Source organism: Ruditapes philippinarum, unplaced genomic scaffold, assembly GCF_026571515.1.
Source record: "Ruditapes philippinarum isolate M1 unplaced genomic scaffold, ASM2657151v2 ctg828_1_1_1_1, whole genome shotgun sequence".
In the NCBI taxonomy this organism is placed as follows: Eukaryota; Metazoa; Mollusca; class Bivalvia; order Venerida; family Veneridae; genus Ruditapes; species Ruditapes philippinarum.
This window is the reverse complement of record NW_026852744.1, coordinates 4300-23509: the sequence shown is the minus strand read 5'-3', so window position 1 is coordinate 23509 and position 19210 is coordinate 4300. Positions and strand designations below refer to the sequence as shown.

At 32.3% G+C, this 19210-nt stretch overlaps 1 protein-coding gene across 1 annotated transcript; it reads left to right on the top strand.

The window, feature by feature from the left end:
• The first annotated feature begins 6399 nt into the window (after positions 1 to 6399).
• Positions 6400 to 8565, top strand: LOC132723115 (uncharacterized). Its single transcript, XM_060707787.1, has 2 exons — positions 6400 to 6765; positions 7847 to 8565. Exons 1-2 carry the CDS (start codon positions 6450 to 6452, stop codon positions 8230 to 8232), a joined length of 702 nt encoding a protein of 233 aa, XP_060563770.1. The 5' UTR covers positions 6400 to 6449; the 3' UTR covers positions 8233 to 8565.
• Positions 8566 to 19210: the final 10645 nt, after the last annotated feature.

Sequence of the window (19210 nt, the reverse complement as noted above, 5' to 3'; positions counted from 1 at the left end):
ACCTTTAATTTGCAAAAAGGATAAATGCGTTTTATGTAACTCATCTTCCAAAATGTAATTTCATTTACATTGATTTCGTGGTATATCTTCTTTACGTAACTTATATGGTATTAAATGTACGTAAACGATTAACTAACACATTTTCAGTTTGGTACATGCATTACTTAAGCCCTTTAAAATAAATTGTATAGTAAACTGAGGGGGCTCAAATTCATATCAATGTAATAAATTACATTGAACATTATTTTTTTGAAGTGTAAACATAGAAAAGGCGCAGCGTAAAAGATGTCTTTTTTATTTAACGCATATGTATAATGTAAGAACAATGAATAAAACATTCAATAACAAATAAGCCGAATGCCCTTTTTAGAAGAAATGATTTACAGCATACACAAAGCGCATTTTCAGAAAAGTGCAATCACCCCTTTTTCAGGATAAGAACTTTGGTGTACGATTTGTATCGAGATAAAACATATTGTCAATCTATTTCGTTCAGACTCACAATCTAATTTTAATATCTTTGATATTTTTATGCATTAATAACATTTTTAGTCTTGTATATGTATGTATAACGTGCACTGACCACATATCTGTATATAATGAAATAAAGTTTTCTAATTTATTTTTCCTTATTATTTTTAAAATCTCGACAATTAACTGAAAATCAGTATGTTCCCGAAAATTTCTTTACTGTTTATAAACACATTCCTATTACTTAAAACACGACATGTCGTCTTATTATCCCCCGCCGAAAGGCGGCGGGGGATATAGAAATAGTCTTCATCCGTCCGTCCATCCATCCGTCCGTCCTTCCGTCCGACATTTTGTCCAGAGCATATCTCAAAAGGTATTTGAGGTATCAACTTGAAACTTCATAGGTGGATAGACCTCATTGAGGAGGAGTGCAGTGCACAAGAATGATAACTCTACCCTGCATAATTTTTGAGTTATTGCCCTTTGTTATTTTTCAAAATTAATTTTTGTCCAGAGCATAACTCTAAAAGCCTTTGAGATATCAACATGAAACTTCATAGGTTGATAGATCTCACTCGTGAGGTGAGCAGTGCACAAGAATGAAAACTCTACCTTTCATATTTTTTTATTTTATTGCCCTTTGTTATTTTTCATACTTAATTTTTTACCTGAGTGGAGCATAACTCAAATGAGATGTCAACATGAAACGTCATAGGTGGATAGATCTTATTGAGGAGGAATGCTGTGCGCAAGAATGATAACTCTTCCCTTTATAATTTTTGAGTTATTGCCCTTTGTTCTTTTTCATACTATTTTGTCCGGAGCTTATCTCAAAAAGTATTTGAGGTATCCACTTGAAACTTCATTGGTGGATAGATTTTACTGAGGAGGGGTGCATCACACAAGAATGATAACCTACCTTGCATTATTTTTCAGTTATTGTCCTTTGTTATTTTCAGCCATCAGTATTCACATAGATTTCAAATCTGTAATCACTTCAGCCATCAGTTTTCATTATCAAAAGACCTTTTAAAATTGAATTATTCTGCTCTACAACATATACATTCTTCCAATGAGTAAACACATTTGGCGGGGGTGGCCATGTTGACATGGCCCTTGTTTTATTTGATGATGGTTGGTACTACTGTAAAATAATTGCAAAGAGGTATAACATTCTATATAAAAGAGTCGATCTCTCGGACGAAAACAACACAATCGTACAAACATTGTTGACTCCGGTGGATGATGTATGTTTCAGAAAGATACTGTAATCTTACAAAACCTCTCATGACTCCTTGTATACCTTGTGTGTTGCGACGTGTTTATGATTCCTGATAGGTTTCGAATTGAACAATAAAAAAAGAACTCAAGACAGGGCTTTACAAGAATATGAACATATGTTTCTTTCTGGATCAAATACAAATGCAGAATATGTATAGTCAAGCCAGGTCTGTTTATTTTAGTGCGATTGCGATAAAAGCTTGAAACATACTTGAACAACTCTCAATGCCGATTCCTGGATCTAAACAGTACTCGTGTGGTTGAAGAAAAACTAGTTGTGGCCTGAGTAGGTCTCAAATCAATGTTTTAATCGGCAGATACCTAAACCACTAGTCATTCGCTCCCCATTAAAGGGAGACACAGACAAAAGTTTCATTCCTTTGTTTTAAATTTTTCATTCATTATTCTATAAATGTCATCAAATGAATACACTAGGTTGTCACAGGAACAATACTTTTCTCTCTTACAAAGAATGAAATGGTGGTTTCCTAATTTGACCAACGTGGGTCAGGTTAGAGCGTTAAAATTGCACAAAAGTTGTCACAGTGAACTCTGCACATGTTACAAACATGTCAAATGAATGACTTAGACTTGTTTTAATCATACAATGTCCACAATATATGTTGTTGTAACTTCCAGGTTTTGTTCAAGTCACATGACTTGTTATAAAACTACTCCGGTGATTCTGTTGGCGTCAAAAGTTCGTTTAAAATGTATACATATATTTACGCTTCAAACCCAAAATATATATAATGTATACAGAAATTCATTCTATGAGTTAGAAAATTTCATTTTAGCGTGATTTGAGTACATAAGATCATTTTAATATTTTGTCATTAATTTGCCTGTGTATCCCTTTAAACCAATAAACGGAAATACCCGTATTATTGTTTAAATAAAACCACACATGTATAAATAAATGCTTGCTACGTGGTCAAATTCTTAATAAAGTTTGTTTTACGTAGCCACAGCTGCAAACTTGATCTACAGTTTGATGTTTACATATATATTCGATAGGAGAAAATAGAAAGAATATTTCATCTGTTAAGGGATAGAACTCATATTGTAAACTATGTATTAAGAACACACGGTTATTCCCCTTGTGTTATTAAAAGTGAGATTCATGATCAGTTTATTACGATGCCTCCTTACTAAAGAGTATTCGTTTTATGTAAGGTTACGACACAGAATTCCCACGAGCAACTCTTCAAATAATACATTGCAAAAAAATGAGTAGAAAAAGGTAGCTTAGCAACAGAATGATTGTTCATCGCGGTGTTATTTCGTAAATGCTCAGTTACTATAAAAGCAGACATGATGACACAATATTAGATGACTAAGTCATTTTCTTATGCTTCAATAATTATACCCACACAAACGAAGTTTAGGGGGGGGGGTATATAGGAGTCAGCTTGTCGGTCGGTTGGTCGGTCGGTCCGTCGGTCGGTCCACATCATGGTTTCCGGACGATAACTAGAGTTTGGAATGAGGTATTGTAATCAAACTTGGTATATAGCAACCTTATGTAGAAACTCCGGTTGGTATTGCATTTGGGCCACCTGGGGTCAAGGTCAAGGTCACCGTTACTAAAAATAGAAAAATGGTTTCCGGACAATAACTAGAGTTAGGAATGAGATACTGTTATCAAACTTAATGTATAGCAAGCTTATATGAAAACCTGGGTTGGTATTGAATTTGGGCCCCCTGGGGTCAAGTTCAAGGTCACCGTTGCTAAAAATAGAAAAATGGTTTCCGGACAATAATTTGACTTAGGAATGAGATATTGTTATCAAACTTGGCGTATAGCAAGCTTTTATGAAGACCTGGGTTGGTATTGCATTTGGGCCCTTGGTATTGCATTTGGGCCCCCTGGGGTCAAGGTCACCGTAAGGAAAAATAGAAAAATGGTTTTCTGACTATAACTAGAGTTAGGAATGAGATATTGTAATCTAATTTGGTGTAAAGGAAGCTTATATGAAGACCTGGGTTGGTATTGCATTTGGACCCCCTAGGGTCAAGGTCACCGTTACAGTGTTACTAAAAATAGAAATATTGTTTCCGGACAATAACTAGAGTTAGGAATAAGATATTGTTATGAAACTTGGCGTATAACAAGCTTATATGAAGACCTTGGTTGGTATTGCATTTGGGTCCCCTGGGGTCAACGTCAAGGTCACCGTTACGAAAAAAAGAAAAATGGCTTTTGGACAATAACTGGAGTTAAGAATGAGATATTGTAATCTAATTTGGTGTATAGGAAGCTTATATGAAGACCTGGGTTGGTATTGCATTTGGACCCCCTAGGGTCAAGGTCACCGTTAAAGTGTTACTAAATATTGAAAAATTGTGTCCGGACAATAACTAGAGTTAGGAATGAGATATTGTAATCAAACTTAGTGTATAGCAAGCTTATTTCGAGACCCCAGTTGTGATTACAATTAATTGAAATATTTCTTTGTACACAGTTGATAGTTTGTGTTCAAATGTTTTTTAAGACTACTTTTTTTTCAAAAAGTCAAAGTTGCGGGTGGGGGTATTTATCACCTTCAGTGATAGGTCTAGTTTGGTTAAGAATAAACTAAACTCATGAATTTACTGGTTTATGATTACCAAATCGGTATCGCTACTTATCAAATTATCATTTCTTAGATCAATTATGTAGTCATCTTATGGCAGTGCTTTCAATCACAACCAATTTTAAATTTCCGGACTTTAAAAACGACACCTATACTTAGTATATTTTCGTGTTATTGACAATTAGGCACACTAACCAGGAAAATATTCAAAGACAAATAACAAAGATATCTATTTCCATAAAGAACAACCTTAGGACATTGACGACATTGCTTGTGAATTTCCGGCCCTTGAATAGAGTAAATTATTAAACTCAGGGGTAGTTAACACATATGATTTGGAGCGAAGCACCGGTGGTGCTCAATTAGTGCGTTAAGTGTTCGTTTGTAATCTTTTCGCTAACTTTATCCTAAGGGTGATTAAACAGTATTCAAGTAGAAATACTGGAACCACCCAAAACTCAATATAATGGGTCAATATAATGACTTATTGCTATAAACAATAATAGATCAAACACCATCAATTGTGTTATGACTATCTGAATTTGACGTTAACACGATAAATAATATTTCTAAGTTGCATGAATGCTTAAAGAAAACAAAAGCAAACTGAAAACAAACACATAACTCGTAATGCAAACAATGTAAAATAAGATGAACAAGGAATCTGTTAACGTATACGTAAAATAGAGAGAAACAGAATCCCTATAGAAAGTTCAACACGACAAAATTAAAAATGTTGCAGGCTCGGTTTGGTTGAGCCTGTTCATGGACGGTACTGGAAGGTGCAAGTTACCGTCCACGCCCCCTAGCACCGGCTTAAGCAGAATTCAACATTTAACACGAAAATGGTGAAATATTGAATTTAGAAACATCCGCAGATGTGTTCATACGGCGGTCATCATGGAACCTTCAACGTGACACAGTAGTGCCATTCCATGAAAAGCGGCGTATGGTCCCCAAGTAAAAGAATGCTTTTGCCCTAAACGAGAAAACAATGGGCGGAACTAAATAAAATAGAATTTTGAAAGGGGATCTCAGGTTATGAAGCCTGCATATCACAGACAAGACGTCAAAAAGACAAATTTAAAAAGCAGGCAACATATCCTAAGAGTGATTATACAGTATTCAAGTAGGAATACTGGAACTACCCAAGCTTAAATGGCCGAAAGTAGAAACTAAAAGTACCACATTACATGTATACACAACAATAATGTCGTGCTGAACGATCTTCAAGGATCGAAAATATAACATCATTGATTAAATGTACGGGGAGACTTTTTACAGCCGCCACACGGCACAAATAACACGGATGTGACAATAAAATAGAGAGAAACAGAATCCCTGAAGAAAGTCCAACACGACAAAATTAAAAATGTTGCAGGCTCGGTTTGATTGAGTCTGTTCATGAACGGTACTGGAAGGTGCAAATTACCGTCCACGCCCCCTAGCACCGGCTTAAGCAGAATTCAACATTTAACACGAAAATGGTGAAATTTTGAATTAAGAAACAACCGCATATATATTTACTGACCGGTATTGTATTCAAATACAGTAAAGGTTACGGTGTGTTACGGTGTGTTCATTATCGTCTCAGGGGCATCAGTGGCCGAGTGATCAAGGTTGTTGACTTAATACAATTTGCACCTTACCGCTGTGAGTTTGAGATATGAATTGGACTTTAAATTATTTCATGTGAGAAAGTTATGTAGGTATTGGCATGGCTAGTGTATGTCAGTGAACATCGTCTTGCCATGTTGATCTTTGTTCTCATTTTTAACAATGATGTTACCAACACACGATGTCATTAAAGCCAAACTTAATATAATGAAATAATAATGAATGAATAAATAAGAAGAACAGATAATACAAACACATAACATGTACTAGCATTTAGGAAAGTATTGGATAAAATCAGAAAATGTTATTTAAGACTAACAATTATTTAAACAAAAAGCATTAAATTATTTTTGTTCCTCAAGGAATGAACAGATCTGAATAAGATATTATAACTTGCGGAACAACCCTTAAGAAAGTTATTTCATTACTGATATTCCATAAAGTCTCGTCTCCCGCATTTGAAAATCACATTTGATTCTTCGAAAGGGCCAACATATAAACATGTTTCAGCGTTCAGTTGCTTTACTATTTATTACTGCAGTGCTATCGGAACCAGAATGTTCTAGATTTCACTATGAGGAACAAACTTTAAACAAAATGATTCGACAGGAAATAGCCATGGAGAAACTGCAGGCGGATATGGCGGCAACTCAGCAGCAAGTGCTTGATGCCCTGGGAAAGTTGACAGAAACAACTAAGCAGCTTAGTGACGACTGGAATAATGAAAAGATAAAATTGGAGCATGTTGCAAATGTGTCGGCGGAGGAAACCAATAAGAATGTTAGAAACTTTGCTGTTGAAATGGAAAAACTGAAAGGTAAAACTACTTAGAATTATACTTTGCTTAGAATTAACATTATTTGTAAAGTGCTGGTAAAAGATATTATTCAGTATTGAATTCAACGATAAGTGAACTTTCAATTTAAAGAAAAATAAGTTTTGATTAAGATTTCTAATTAAATTTTTACTTGTACTTGTCAGGATGCTTAATACCAAGTTTAATCCTATTTAGAGTCAGTTGTTAAAGAGTAAGTAAAAATAATTATATATGAACACAGAACTTGTTAAATCTATTGATACTGTCCCACATTATTGACCTTGAACTCTTTCATATGACCCTATTGTTGTTAAATTCCGTAAACGATACGATATATTTGTAAATCAATATGAATGTATATAACATCTTAATTAAGAATCCCTCTTAGTACAGTCGATAAGTTCAAGAAAATAGACGTAACCACGTAGGTTCCGCCACTTTTATTTATTTTAAATTCTACTTTCAAAATAGCCATTCTCTTAAAACTTGTTAATTGTTTTATGTATATTATCTGTGAAGTATTTTTGATAACTGCATATATAGCGGGTATGGCTAAAACATGTACGATTGCAAAATGTCAAATGGATAACCGTGGAAAAATATGAGTTCTAGATTGTCCGTACGTCTAAGTATTAACGGAAACATCCCGATAAAAAAAGGAAACAACTTCATCAACAGGACAGCAGTATGGGCAGTACGACTGACATTGCCAGTGAAATCGACTAGCCGATTGATTAATTTGTATTGTAAATGAGCTATACATGTCCTTTTATTTAAGATCATGTAATGAAATAAAAAAAAATATAATTGTATAAAAAACTAATTTAAAACATTCCTAAAACCAGTTGTAGTAAAACGAGTCCAAAATAATTTTCGCACGTAAATTAGAAAAAAATGTATATTTTCATAACGTGTTGTTGGTTATGAATCGAATCAGAGACCTTCAGATCCATAGCTCGACATTTTCACCAATACCAATAAATGCAGGGTCAATAGTGTCGTACAATAACATATATTGCAATTTAAAAATGTTTCTTGCCACCACATATTGTTTACAAACATTTAAATTACATTTATCTAGGGCCCACAGTCGCATTCAGAAGTAAGGACCTTGTTGACCTTACACCAAGTTCTGGGGAAACGCTTGTGTTTAAGACGACGACGTTGAACGAAGGTCTCGGGTATGATAACAAGAGTGGGATATTTACAGCACCAGTAGCGGGAACATATACGTTTTCTGTACAGTTTTGTGGGAAAGATATGTATTATGCAATAGTTGCGGATGGTGTTGATATAAAGAAAGGATGGTTCTGTGATGAGAAATGGAATACATGTTACACTACAGACACTGTTGCCGTACTTCAAAAAGATTCAAAAGTTAACGTAAAGTGTTCTGCCGGTAGTAGTATATTAAGAGCTTCAGGTAACTACTGGAATACATTTTCAGGTGTACTGGTGAAATCATAAAACTTCAATTTGAAAAAAAGAACTTTACGCTAACATGTATTTTATGTTTATATTCTTGTTTTTTGTTTCTTTCACATGATGTTTATGTTATTTCATTTCCGTGGATTGCACTGTATATCACTGGCATAAATCAAATGGCATTTAATAAACTAAATAAAGAAAATAATACATTTTCAGTTCAGTTTGGTGAAGAATGAATATACGCACTTGTTTTTCCTTTTCAGATAAATCGTATAATAAATTTATGACCTTAATTACATATCTGTTCAATGTAATAAATAACATGATTCTAAACAAAGAAATTGATACACACTATTGGTATGGAAAACTGTACATTCACGTTGTTGTCTTTTTTACGGTAAAATTTAGAGACACTTTCAATATAAAAATGTCTCTATATGTATATGTCTGATGCTTTATGAGGGTCCTCGCCGTAAAGGCATAGAAAGCAACTATCGCTGCCGAGTACAAATCTCGAAAATGTTGTAAGACATGCCCTTAAAGGGTGAATATTAAAGCATGGAGTAAGGATAGTTTAATAATTTTAATAATACATCAAAAACACATACTTATTATATAAACAGACAAGCTGACTCATTTACTTGATTTTAGTTCGAATTGTGACAAAACCCTGAAGCCATCTGGACACAACGAAGCCCCTGCTGCCAACTTTTCCAAATATACAGGATAATGTTTACATATATATTAGAAAGAATTAAAAAATTAGATTAAAGTGCTCTAAGGGATACAACTCATATTGTTTACTGTGTAGTAATGAAACGCGTTTATATCCCTTGTGTTATCTTACGTGAAATTCATTTTCGGTTTTTTTTATCACTTCGCCAACTCACAAAAGAATAGAGTTCGTTTCAGGTCGGAATATGAATAACATACTAAAATGAATGGTGCAATACACTGCTTATCTGTTCAATTAACTTGTTGTTCCTTTGTAGATAATGAGAATTGTATTTCTGCACGTTTGTAATATCTTTTTATTGAACAAATTTCACGTTTTTATCGTATATAAATTTAACGACTCTTATATTATTTTGACAACAATAATGTTTTTTTTTAATTAAAATGTTTTTAAGATAATTTCATAAGGTTCAGATTTTAAAGACCTTAAGAAGATCAACATTCTCCTTAATTTCTTAAGGTGTGACTATCCTAATGCGATACTTCCCTAAAACAGAATAACCCTATTACATCATTGTGTGTGTAAATGCGGCTCAAATTTTATTAAATGATATCAATGAAGAAGCATTCCTTTTACCTATTAAGGTAGTTAATATTCACTATTACTATTATAAAAAAATCTTATGTTGTTTACTTGATGTAAACTTCAGATGGAAATAAAAGTTTGAAAACCTTCCAAAATATAATTTACAAGTATTCAACATTTGTTCTTAATTCAAACATTTTAAAGATTACCATAGATAAATTTCTTATAACATTTTCATTTGGTGATGTTAACAATTCAATAAATTTAGGTATATTTTAATTTTTCCCAAAATATATATCTCCAACATCCAGATTAATCCATACTTCATTGAAACCTAAAGATTGTAACAAAAAACACAACAGACATAGCCCAGGATACTGAATTTGGTTGTAGTTCAAAATCTCTACACATAAGGTCATACAATGCTTTGACATATTTTGTACTACTTGACTAGTATTTTATAACGTTAAAAGCTCTCATTGCTTTTACTAGTTATCCATAGACAAAATTAGTGTGTGTTTGTCTTTTAACTCCCAACAACTTCTTGCAATATTTTAAATGTATATTTTCTAACACATGACTATCAAGTAATACCCATATTTGTGATCTAGAACTAACATACATGTATATTACTTTGTACTAGTTATGCCTTAAACAATTTAAACTAAATAAAATTATAACACTTGCAATTTTTAAGACCTAATAACACGGTACTGCGAAAACACGATTGTTCGCGGAATTCAGCGAAGTAACATCGGGCGTACTTATACATGCATGTGTTGTTTTTTTCAACAATGTTTATTCTTACAATCAGGGCTGGGAATCAAAACTGCGTCGTATCCTACAAAATGTAAACAAACGCCGCCATCTTGGAACGAAAAACGTATGTTTTTGTTTATAACTCTTTTTGTTGGAAATGATATATATGTCCCTACAATACGGTATATGTTTATGAAGATATCTTAATAAATAATGGCAAACTTGATATTCAAAAATATGAAATACACCGATTTTATATACATTGTCCTTCTTTTCTGGAGGTGGCTATTATAGCAGATAAACTGACAGAATTGTATAAAGATGCATGTCTGTACCTTGACATATACATTCGTCTCTACAATATATTGAATAACGTATACATGCTTTTGTATATAACGTCCTGCGTAAGAATAAAACATTATGAAAAGCGCGCGCGCTTTTGCCAATAATTTTTAATGTAATTCTGGACACTAACATGGATAAACGGACATATATATCTAATAATACATTTATTTATCTTAAAGTAGACATGTGTTCATACCATATGGTATATGTTTCATAAGGATATCTTAACAAATAAGGTCAAACTTGATAATTGAAAATTATGAAAAAATGGATTTTATTTGAATAGCCTTCGATCTGAAGGTAACACTGTTCTAAAAATAGATTTTACCTTATCACCACTACATCACCTGTACTGACTTTCGGACAAGGGATTAGGGAGTACACATTATACATGATGTTAATCAGCGTATATTTACTTTGTTTACATGCAATATTTTAAGATATTTAATACAATTGTAGAAAGCAAACAAGTTGGAAATGGAATTTAGTGTGAAAAGAAAAGGGACACTACACACTGTACTTTTTTAAGTTAAATTTAAACATATGTCACAATCTGCTCTGACCTCTATATACATCTTTACACCTTGTCAATAAAACAAAGTTTAAAAAATGCACCAGTAATTGGCGATGATTTAAACAACAAATATTTTGTGTGAGACATAAAATAAAAAACAAATGTATTTTATTGTCTATACGTAAACAGTGTATGTTTTTTTTTTAAATCACGGACCTCAATTGTCAATTCAGGTAGTTATACATGCAAGCATGCATGTACGTATACATTATTTCTGATAAGATAAATACTATACTAGAATCGGCATTTTTTATTAGGTAAAATAGGAAAAATGCAGAGTTTTGATTATTCTAAAATTATTAAAGAAATAAGATATTAATCCATTAATCTAATACTCGTAGCACTTTGGTGGATAGATTCATGACATCTCCAATCTACGTATTTATATAAACAAAATTTTGTACGGTATATCTGGGACAGACAGATACTCTTTCATTTTTAGTCCCAATTTCTTAAAATCATACCATATATCACCATTTCTAATTTTGATAAAAAGTGAAACAAGAACAAATTGCCAAGCGCCGGCATTTTTCTCAAATTGACATGCAGGGAAAGTATTGCCCCGAAAATTATTTCTTTTTCACCATATCATCTTTTTAAAACCATTTCAATCATGCTTTACGCAAGTTTAACTCCAGATACATCATTTCCATTGAGAGAAATGTGAATAAAAGTATTCGTAACCATTATGTTGTATGATCTACATGTAGATTAACCAGTTTCCTTGTCCGAAACTTATCGCTATGTGGCTATTTTTAGAACAGGTCTCTTATCAGTGACGTATACGATGCTTATCTCAGATCGTTCCCTATTGTGCGACACAACTGTAACTTTTATCTAGTAAAACAGACAAACGGACAGAGCAATCTATAAATGCATTTATTTATCTTGAAGTATACATTCGCCCCTACAATATAGTGAATATTTATAGAAATAGTTTACATTAAAAGTAATAAATGAAGCTCGTGAAAAACACAGTTTTCATACGCCGCAAATCAGTTATATATGTGTAGAAACTAATACGGACAAACGAAGAAGAAATAGCTTTGAATGCATTGTAAATATATATTTCTCTACAATATGAGATATCTTCAGAACAGTTGATATGCCTAAAGTTTACAGAGAACACAAGATCTTAGCGATACCCGTTTGTTGTCGGTTATCAGCAGACGATTTTTAGCGTCACATCGGAGTTGTTATTATTTGATGGTGCTATCAGACGATATTTTTACGACACTGATTTTACGTTGCAATGTTGCAAAATATTTTTGATTAAATATAGGTTATGATATGTACCATAATAAGCGAAGTAACAGTAGAATATACTTAAAGTGACTAAGTGTAAAAAAGTTTACATTTTGCCATAATCCAATTCTTTCAATTTACTTCGCATGGACAATAAATAAATCACATGATCCACGGAAGTTTGTGTAAAAATCGATCGGAATTTACCTGTAACATTCAATTTTTATAAATAGTGGGACAGAGTTTTTTTATATATTTTAATCTGATTGAAAATTTAACTTAATCATTTTCTCATATCAACTGTTTGCCGGTCATCATTCTAACATGTTTTTAAAATATATTTTCAAATCAGCTCAACTTGATAATGGAAAAATGAACATAGTTTCACTTTAATAACAAACGATAACAACAAATTTCAAAGGATGAATGTTTAGCTTCCAACTGAAATTAATAAATACTGGTCAAGATATGCTGTCATTTCTCTTGAAACGATGTAGAATGATTAATCAGTAAATTAAACTATTTGTAATGTATGTTTCAACTGTATGTACGTTATTCTGATGAAGACAACAGTCGAAACTAGTAAAGATTTTAAAAAATATGTGTTGTTTTGGTGTATTTTAACTGATTTATATTTATTGTACTCAGCTTGAAAGTTAAACTGTCTTGCCACAAAGCGGACTTTGTTCTTTCTACAGTATCAGCGCGTGTAAGGTATTTCAAAGCGTTTAGGTGACTGAAAGCGTCTTTGATGTCAGAGATTTATTTCAGGAAACGATGCAGGAGTTAACGGTTTATATTAGCAAGCATTTAGGGGCAGATCTAAGATGCTTGCGAATCACCTGACGTAATAAGTACTTAACATACATGTATATGTAGATAAAGAATGAGTGTAGGAAAATGTGATTTTCTTTCTTTAGAAAATAATATATCATAAATAATGTAAAAAAACGCATTCTCTCTAACCCGGTAATTTTGATGATGGAGGTGATCTTTATTTTCAAATTTATGTCATATTCTTTGAAACATTTTGTTTCAATACATTTAGTCTAGAAATACGTATCTTTATTACATGTTTATATTCTGTATATCAAATGTCATTGATGTACATTGATCAAACTCAAATAAATAAACATGATTCCGATGCAAAACAGATAAACGTTAATTAAATGCATCGAATACTGAAAGATTTCGTTAGTGACGTTTACGAATATCACATTATATTTAAAATAAAGAAAATATTAAACTGTTTCTGAAATGCAATGAAAATTGCACTGTGAAATATCCGTTATCAGTTCAATTGAGTGTATATTTACATATATTGCATTTGTTTACAAATGTAGAGTGATAATGATTAGGGAAATTGAAAATGTATTAAATTTTGGGAGCAATAGCGAAAATATTTCTTTTGAGATTAGTTCAATGTGCGTTTTCCACTTGGAAAACACGGGACCTGCATTATTTTTGTATGAAATATCAGTCTTTTCATTCGCCATTATTTTATGGAAAATAATATGAAAGATTCAGAAAAACTACACATTAAAGGCACATTAAAGGCACATTATGTGTCAGAAATAAATATTTTTTAACTAATTTAGAAAGGGCAAACATGAACTTTATAACATTAAAATTATGGTTTTAAAGTATGTTAGATGCTCATAACATGAAAAAGTAGCAAAATGAAAACAAAGTAGTATTATAACTTCCATACAAAATACTTGATAATTATAACAGTACTTATTGCCAAACAGCAACAGAAGCAAAAGATTGTTCAGGTTATTGGCCTATGGGTAAAACTTTGGATACTATAAAAGTATACTGAAAATAAATTTACAGTTTATTTACAGTTTATTTAGGCTAAATCGGCATGAGAAAATGCCTTTGGCCATTTACAATAACTTTCATGATGGCCAAGACAACAGAAAATATATACAATATAAATATAACATACAAAAACATATATACATCAAACGATTATTTTAACAATAATTCTATAACTTGAAAGTACTTTAAACAGATATTTTAAGGAGCAGCTATATTTGCAAGAAATTCTGCTCTTAATTTCATAGCACATGAAGTAAATTTTGCAACATTTCTTATTTTTCTTATATTTTTACTTGACAAAAGAAAATAAAATTTATTTAGAGTAGGAAAGGAATAGTTTATACAATATCTTTTACGCAACTCTCTGTAAATAGGACAACAGAGTAAAAATGATATTCGTTTTCAACATGAGTACTACACATTTTACAGATACGATCATTTCTATCAATTCCAACAAATCTACCATTTTCAACTTCTAAATTATGTGACGACAATCTAAATCGAGACATTGTTTGTCTACAGGAACTTTTATCTAACACCGTCAAATATTTTTCAAAAGAAAATTCTGTCTTGAACAAACAGTAAAATTTAAGTTTTGGTTGATTTGCAATTGTTTCGCTCCACTCTTGTACGTATTGATCCCGTAATCTTTGCTTTAATACAGACATATAGTTATTATCAAAATTTGTTTCATTCCATAAGTATCCATAGCCTAAATTATTTAACATTTTTTTCACAGACAAAGTCCAGGAATTATTTGAATTTAGATTTTCTGATGACTTTAATTCTGAAAAAATGTTACACATAAGTGAACCTGGACATTTCATTATCTTTAACCATTGTTTCAATGCTCGCTCTTTACATAATACAGACAATGGAAATCGACCAAGCTCACCCAGCACAGCAGCATTTGATGTCTGGGTTCTAACACCAAGAATTCTCTTGCAAAAACGAAAATGAAGTTTATCAATTTCTTTATAATTATATACTCCCCATACTTCTGGGCCATATAGAAGTATGGGGACTACAAGAGAATCAAACAGTGATAATTGTGTTTTTATATCAAGATTTAGTCTACTTATAACTGAAAGAAGATTGTTATATGCTCTGAGAGCTTGGTCGTTTAGAGCCTGAACAGCAAATTTCATGTTGCCGGTATAGTAAAATTTAACACCAAGGTAACAAAAAGAATTAACGATATCTAGCTTAGCACCATTAACATACCAATTATAATTGCATTGCGTTTTTCTTTTTCTCAAAAATACATATTTTAGTCTTGCCAGCATTGATTTTAAGGCCCCACTGCAACGAGTATATACAAATGTTATCAAGAAAGGATTGCAAACTATTGGGTTTGTGGTAAATAGAGCTATGTCATCAGCAAATAATAACATATGTACAGATAGTAAAGATAAATCAGTCTCTGTTAATTGTGACACATCAACAATATTTTTTACATCATTAACAAATAAAATAGATAATAGAGGAGAGAGTGGTTCCCCTTGTTTAACACCAATAGAAACATTAAACATGTCAGAAATGGTCAAGTAAGCTGTGTCTTTTACACAAGATTTTACGTTTTGATAGATGGCTTTTACCATTCTAACCATTTTACAGCTGATACCAGATTCTATAAGTTTAACCCACAATGCTTCATGTATAACCGTATCAAAAAGCTCGTTCATAATCGATGAACGCACAATAAAGTTTAGATTTTTTTTTAAAGTATTTTCTGAATAATACTATGCAATATAAACACACAATCAGCAGTACTCCGCCCATCTCTAAAACCAAACTGAGATTCATTAAAAACTTTTTCCTCTTCACACCATTTATTTATGCGGTTTCTTAACGCTAATGAGAAAATCTTTGCTAAAACATTGACAATTGTAATCCCTCTATAATTTGAAGGTACCTTACGATCGCCTTTTTTAAAAAATAGGAATGATAAACGCCTTTACTCCAAGATTCAGGATATTCACCTTTATCAAATATATTATCAAAAAGTTTTACAAGATAAGGAGCAATAAAATCTTTAGAATCTATGAAAAAATCCGCTACATTTTTATCAATGTCACAGCTTTTATGCCTTTTTAAACATGCTATTGTCTTACGTATTTCATCAATACTAAATTTACAATCAAGACTCTCAATCTGTACCGTATCTGTTCTGTCAGAAAAATTTTCAGGGTTAAAAACATTTTCATGCTGTGTATTAGACATATTATTAAAGTATTCAACAAATTCATGTAAACTAACATCATGATTTGCATTACTCGATTTAGTTTTATACTTTTTAATATATTTCCAAAATTGTTTAGTATTAGTCTTGCTCAACTTAGAAAGCGTTTTCTTTTCCTGATAAAAATATTGCTTTTTAGCTTTGCGCTTACTTGCACAAAAAATGCTTCGTGCATTCAAAAACAAATTTCTATTGCGGTCTGACGGATCATCTTTAAATAATCTTTTGCACCTGTAAAATTCATTTTTATTTCGCTTACAATCATTGTCAAACCATAATGACGTTTTAAAATTGGAAGGTTTTCTTGTTGAACTTTTCTTTATAGTTTTACCATTCACTTTTAATGATATATCAAAAACTAAATCAGAAAACAAGTTTATACAAGTATCAATGTCAATGTTATCACACGATAAATTATTTGTAATATCATCAAAAGAATATTTATATTCATTCAATAATGAATCAAGTTTATCATTATCGATATCTTCCCATACTATTTTGTCATAAGTTATATCTTCATTTGCAATAGGTTTGTTATCAACATATGAAACTGAAAACGAAATTGGACAGTGATCAGAAAATTCTGAAAGGTCATGAACTTTCATAACATCAATAAGAGAAAAAACATTTGAATCGGCAATAATGTAGTCTACAACACTTGCAGCTTTGCAGTTTCTTATAAGATTATAACATGTAAAATGACCTGGTTCAATACGGCCATTAACAATATAGACAGCATTTTCTTTGCACAATGTAATTAATTTATTACCGAAACTATTTATTTGTTTGTCAAAGGAAGTTCGAGATTGGATTCCTATAGGAATATCGTCTTCTTCAGGTAAATCAATAAAACGTTCAAGGTGTATATTTTCAATCATATCTGGTCTTTCACCAGTTCGAGCATTTAGGTCACCACATATTGTCACATATCCAAGCCGACTATACTTTCTGATATCATCAGATATTTGTTCAAAAAAGTCAAATTCGTATAAAGGTGATTCACATTGTTTATATACCTTTGAATCTTCAGGAGGTATATAACAACAACAAAAAAAAACATATCATTTGAACATGCAAACATTGATTTTTGTAATTTAAACCATATTATACCTTTGTTGTTTAATAAAACTAACTCAATTTGACCTTTAAATTCACTTCTAAAGTACACAATTACCCCACCACTGTACCTTTTAGCTTTCTTATTATATTTCGGCCGAGGACATGAAAAATATTCAAAATTATTTAAGTCAATATTTAACACATTTGAATTCCATGTCTCTGTCAAAATCAAAATATCAAAGCCGTTCAGAAAGTCCAAAAAGTCATTATCAGTTAATTTATTTTTAATTCCTTGGATATTCCACGAGAGAAATTTTAGCTGCCTCCTTACGTTTTCCTACGCCTGCACACTATCTGTGACCATATGTTGGTTCTGGTCCCGACCTGAAATGTAAGGTTGTTTCCTCCGAGTGCGACGCTCGAGAATTGGGACAGGACCTGGCGGGAGACAGGTCCACTGTGTAAGATCGATTATCGATATACAGTGTATCATATGAAAGCACTGCTGTTTTATTTTCTTTTCTCGCCTGAACAAGATAAGGGATAAGTTTTTGGCGCCTCTCACGGATCTCCTGAGGGTTATTGGTCACTTACACCATATCAGTTCCCGATAATTTGAGCTTGCTTTTTCTTTCACCTCCATCTTATCTTGGTGAAAGTTAAACTTAGCAACAATTGGGCGTATTTTTGCCATGTTCATGACTTCCGACACGATGCACCCTATCAATTTTATATCTATATGCGTCAATTATTCCAATCTTGTCAACAACAAAACTTTAATACTTTCTCTGTACAATTTTCTTTCTTTCTAGCCTCTCTATCTTTCTCTTCATCAATATTGTAGAATAACAGGTTATCTCTCATTGAACGCCCTTTTAGGTCAATAACATCATTTTTCAACGAATCTTTCTCACGTCTTAGGTCATCAACTGATTTTAATAAGCCATCACTTTTTTGATTTTTCTGCCTTCAAAACATTCATAACTTCTTCATGTTTCTTTTTTAAATCATCACACATTTCAGAGTCAAAGTTTCTGCTTGCTTTCTAAATCGTTCAATTTGGTAGTAGTTTGCCCCATAGATTCCTCAAGAGACCATATACGGTTTTCAACTTTTTTTCATATTGCCTTGAAATATTGAGAACATCTGACTCTATTTTATCAAGTTTAGAAAGCTTTGTTTCTAAAGCGTATTGGCTTGATTTTATTGCATTCAACTCTGCTAATAATGTCAAGAACCATGATTGATTTTGAACATTTTGAGCACTGGATGAGGGATTATCTCCAAGACTACCAGGCGAAATTGTGGTGTTAAGTGTGGCCGGCTGTTCAGAAGTAGGAGTCTGCACAGATGAGTTGGAAACAAATTGTAAATGTGGAGGATAGTGCCGCCCAGAATACTGCTGAGGTCCAAGTGAGGGAGGTGGGGAAGTCAGATTGTATCCCGAATACATTGGCGGCGTGATTTGGGCCATTACCGAAAGACGCTTTTCTGGTTGCTCGCTATTCAAGTTTGGGGATACAGCACTTTTACGTCTCTTTTTGTTTTTATTTTTCTTTTTGCCACTATAAGGAGTATCGTTTGGATTATCCGACATTTAGAAAACATTTATAAATTTCAGGTGTAAAGACAAGTACTGTTACCAAATTATAATAGTGTATTGTCCTGTTGTATTCATAGCGAAACACGGTGGTCGAAATCTCTATTT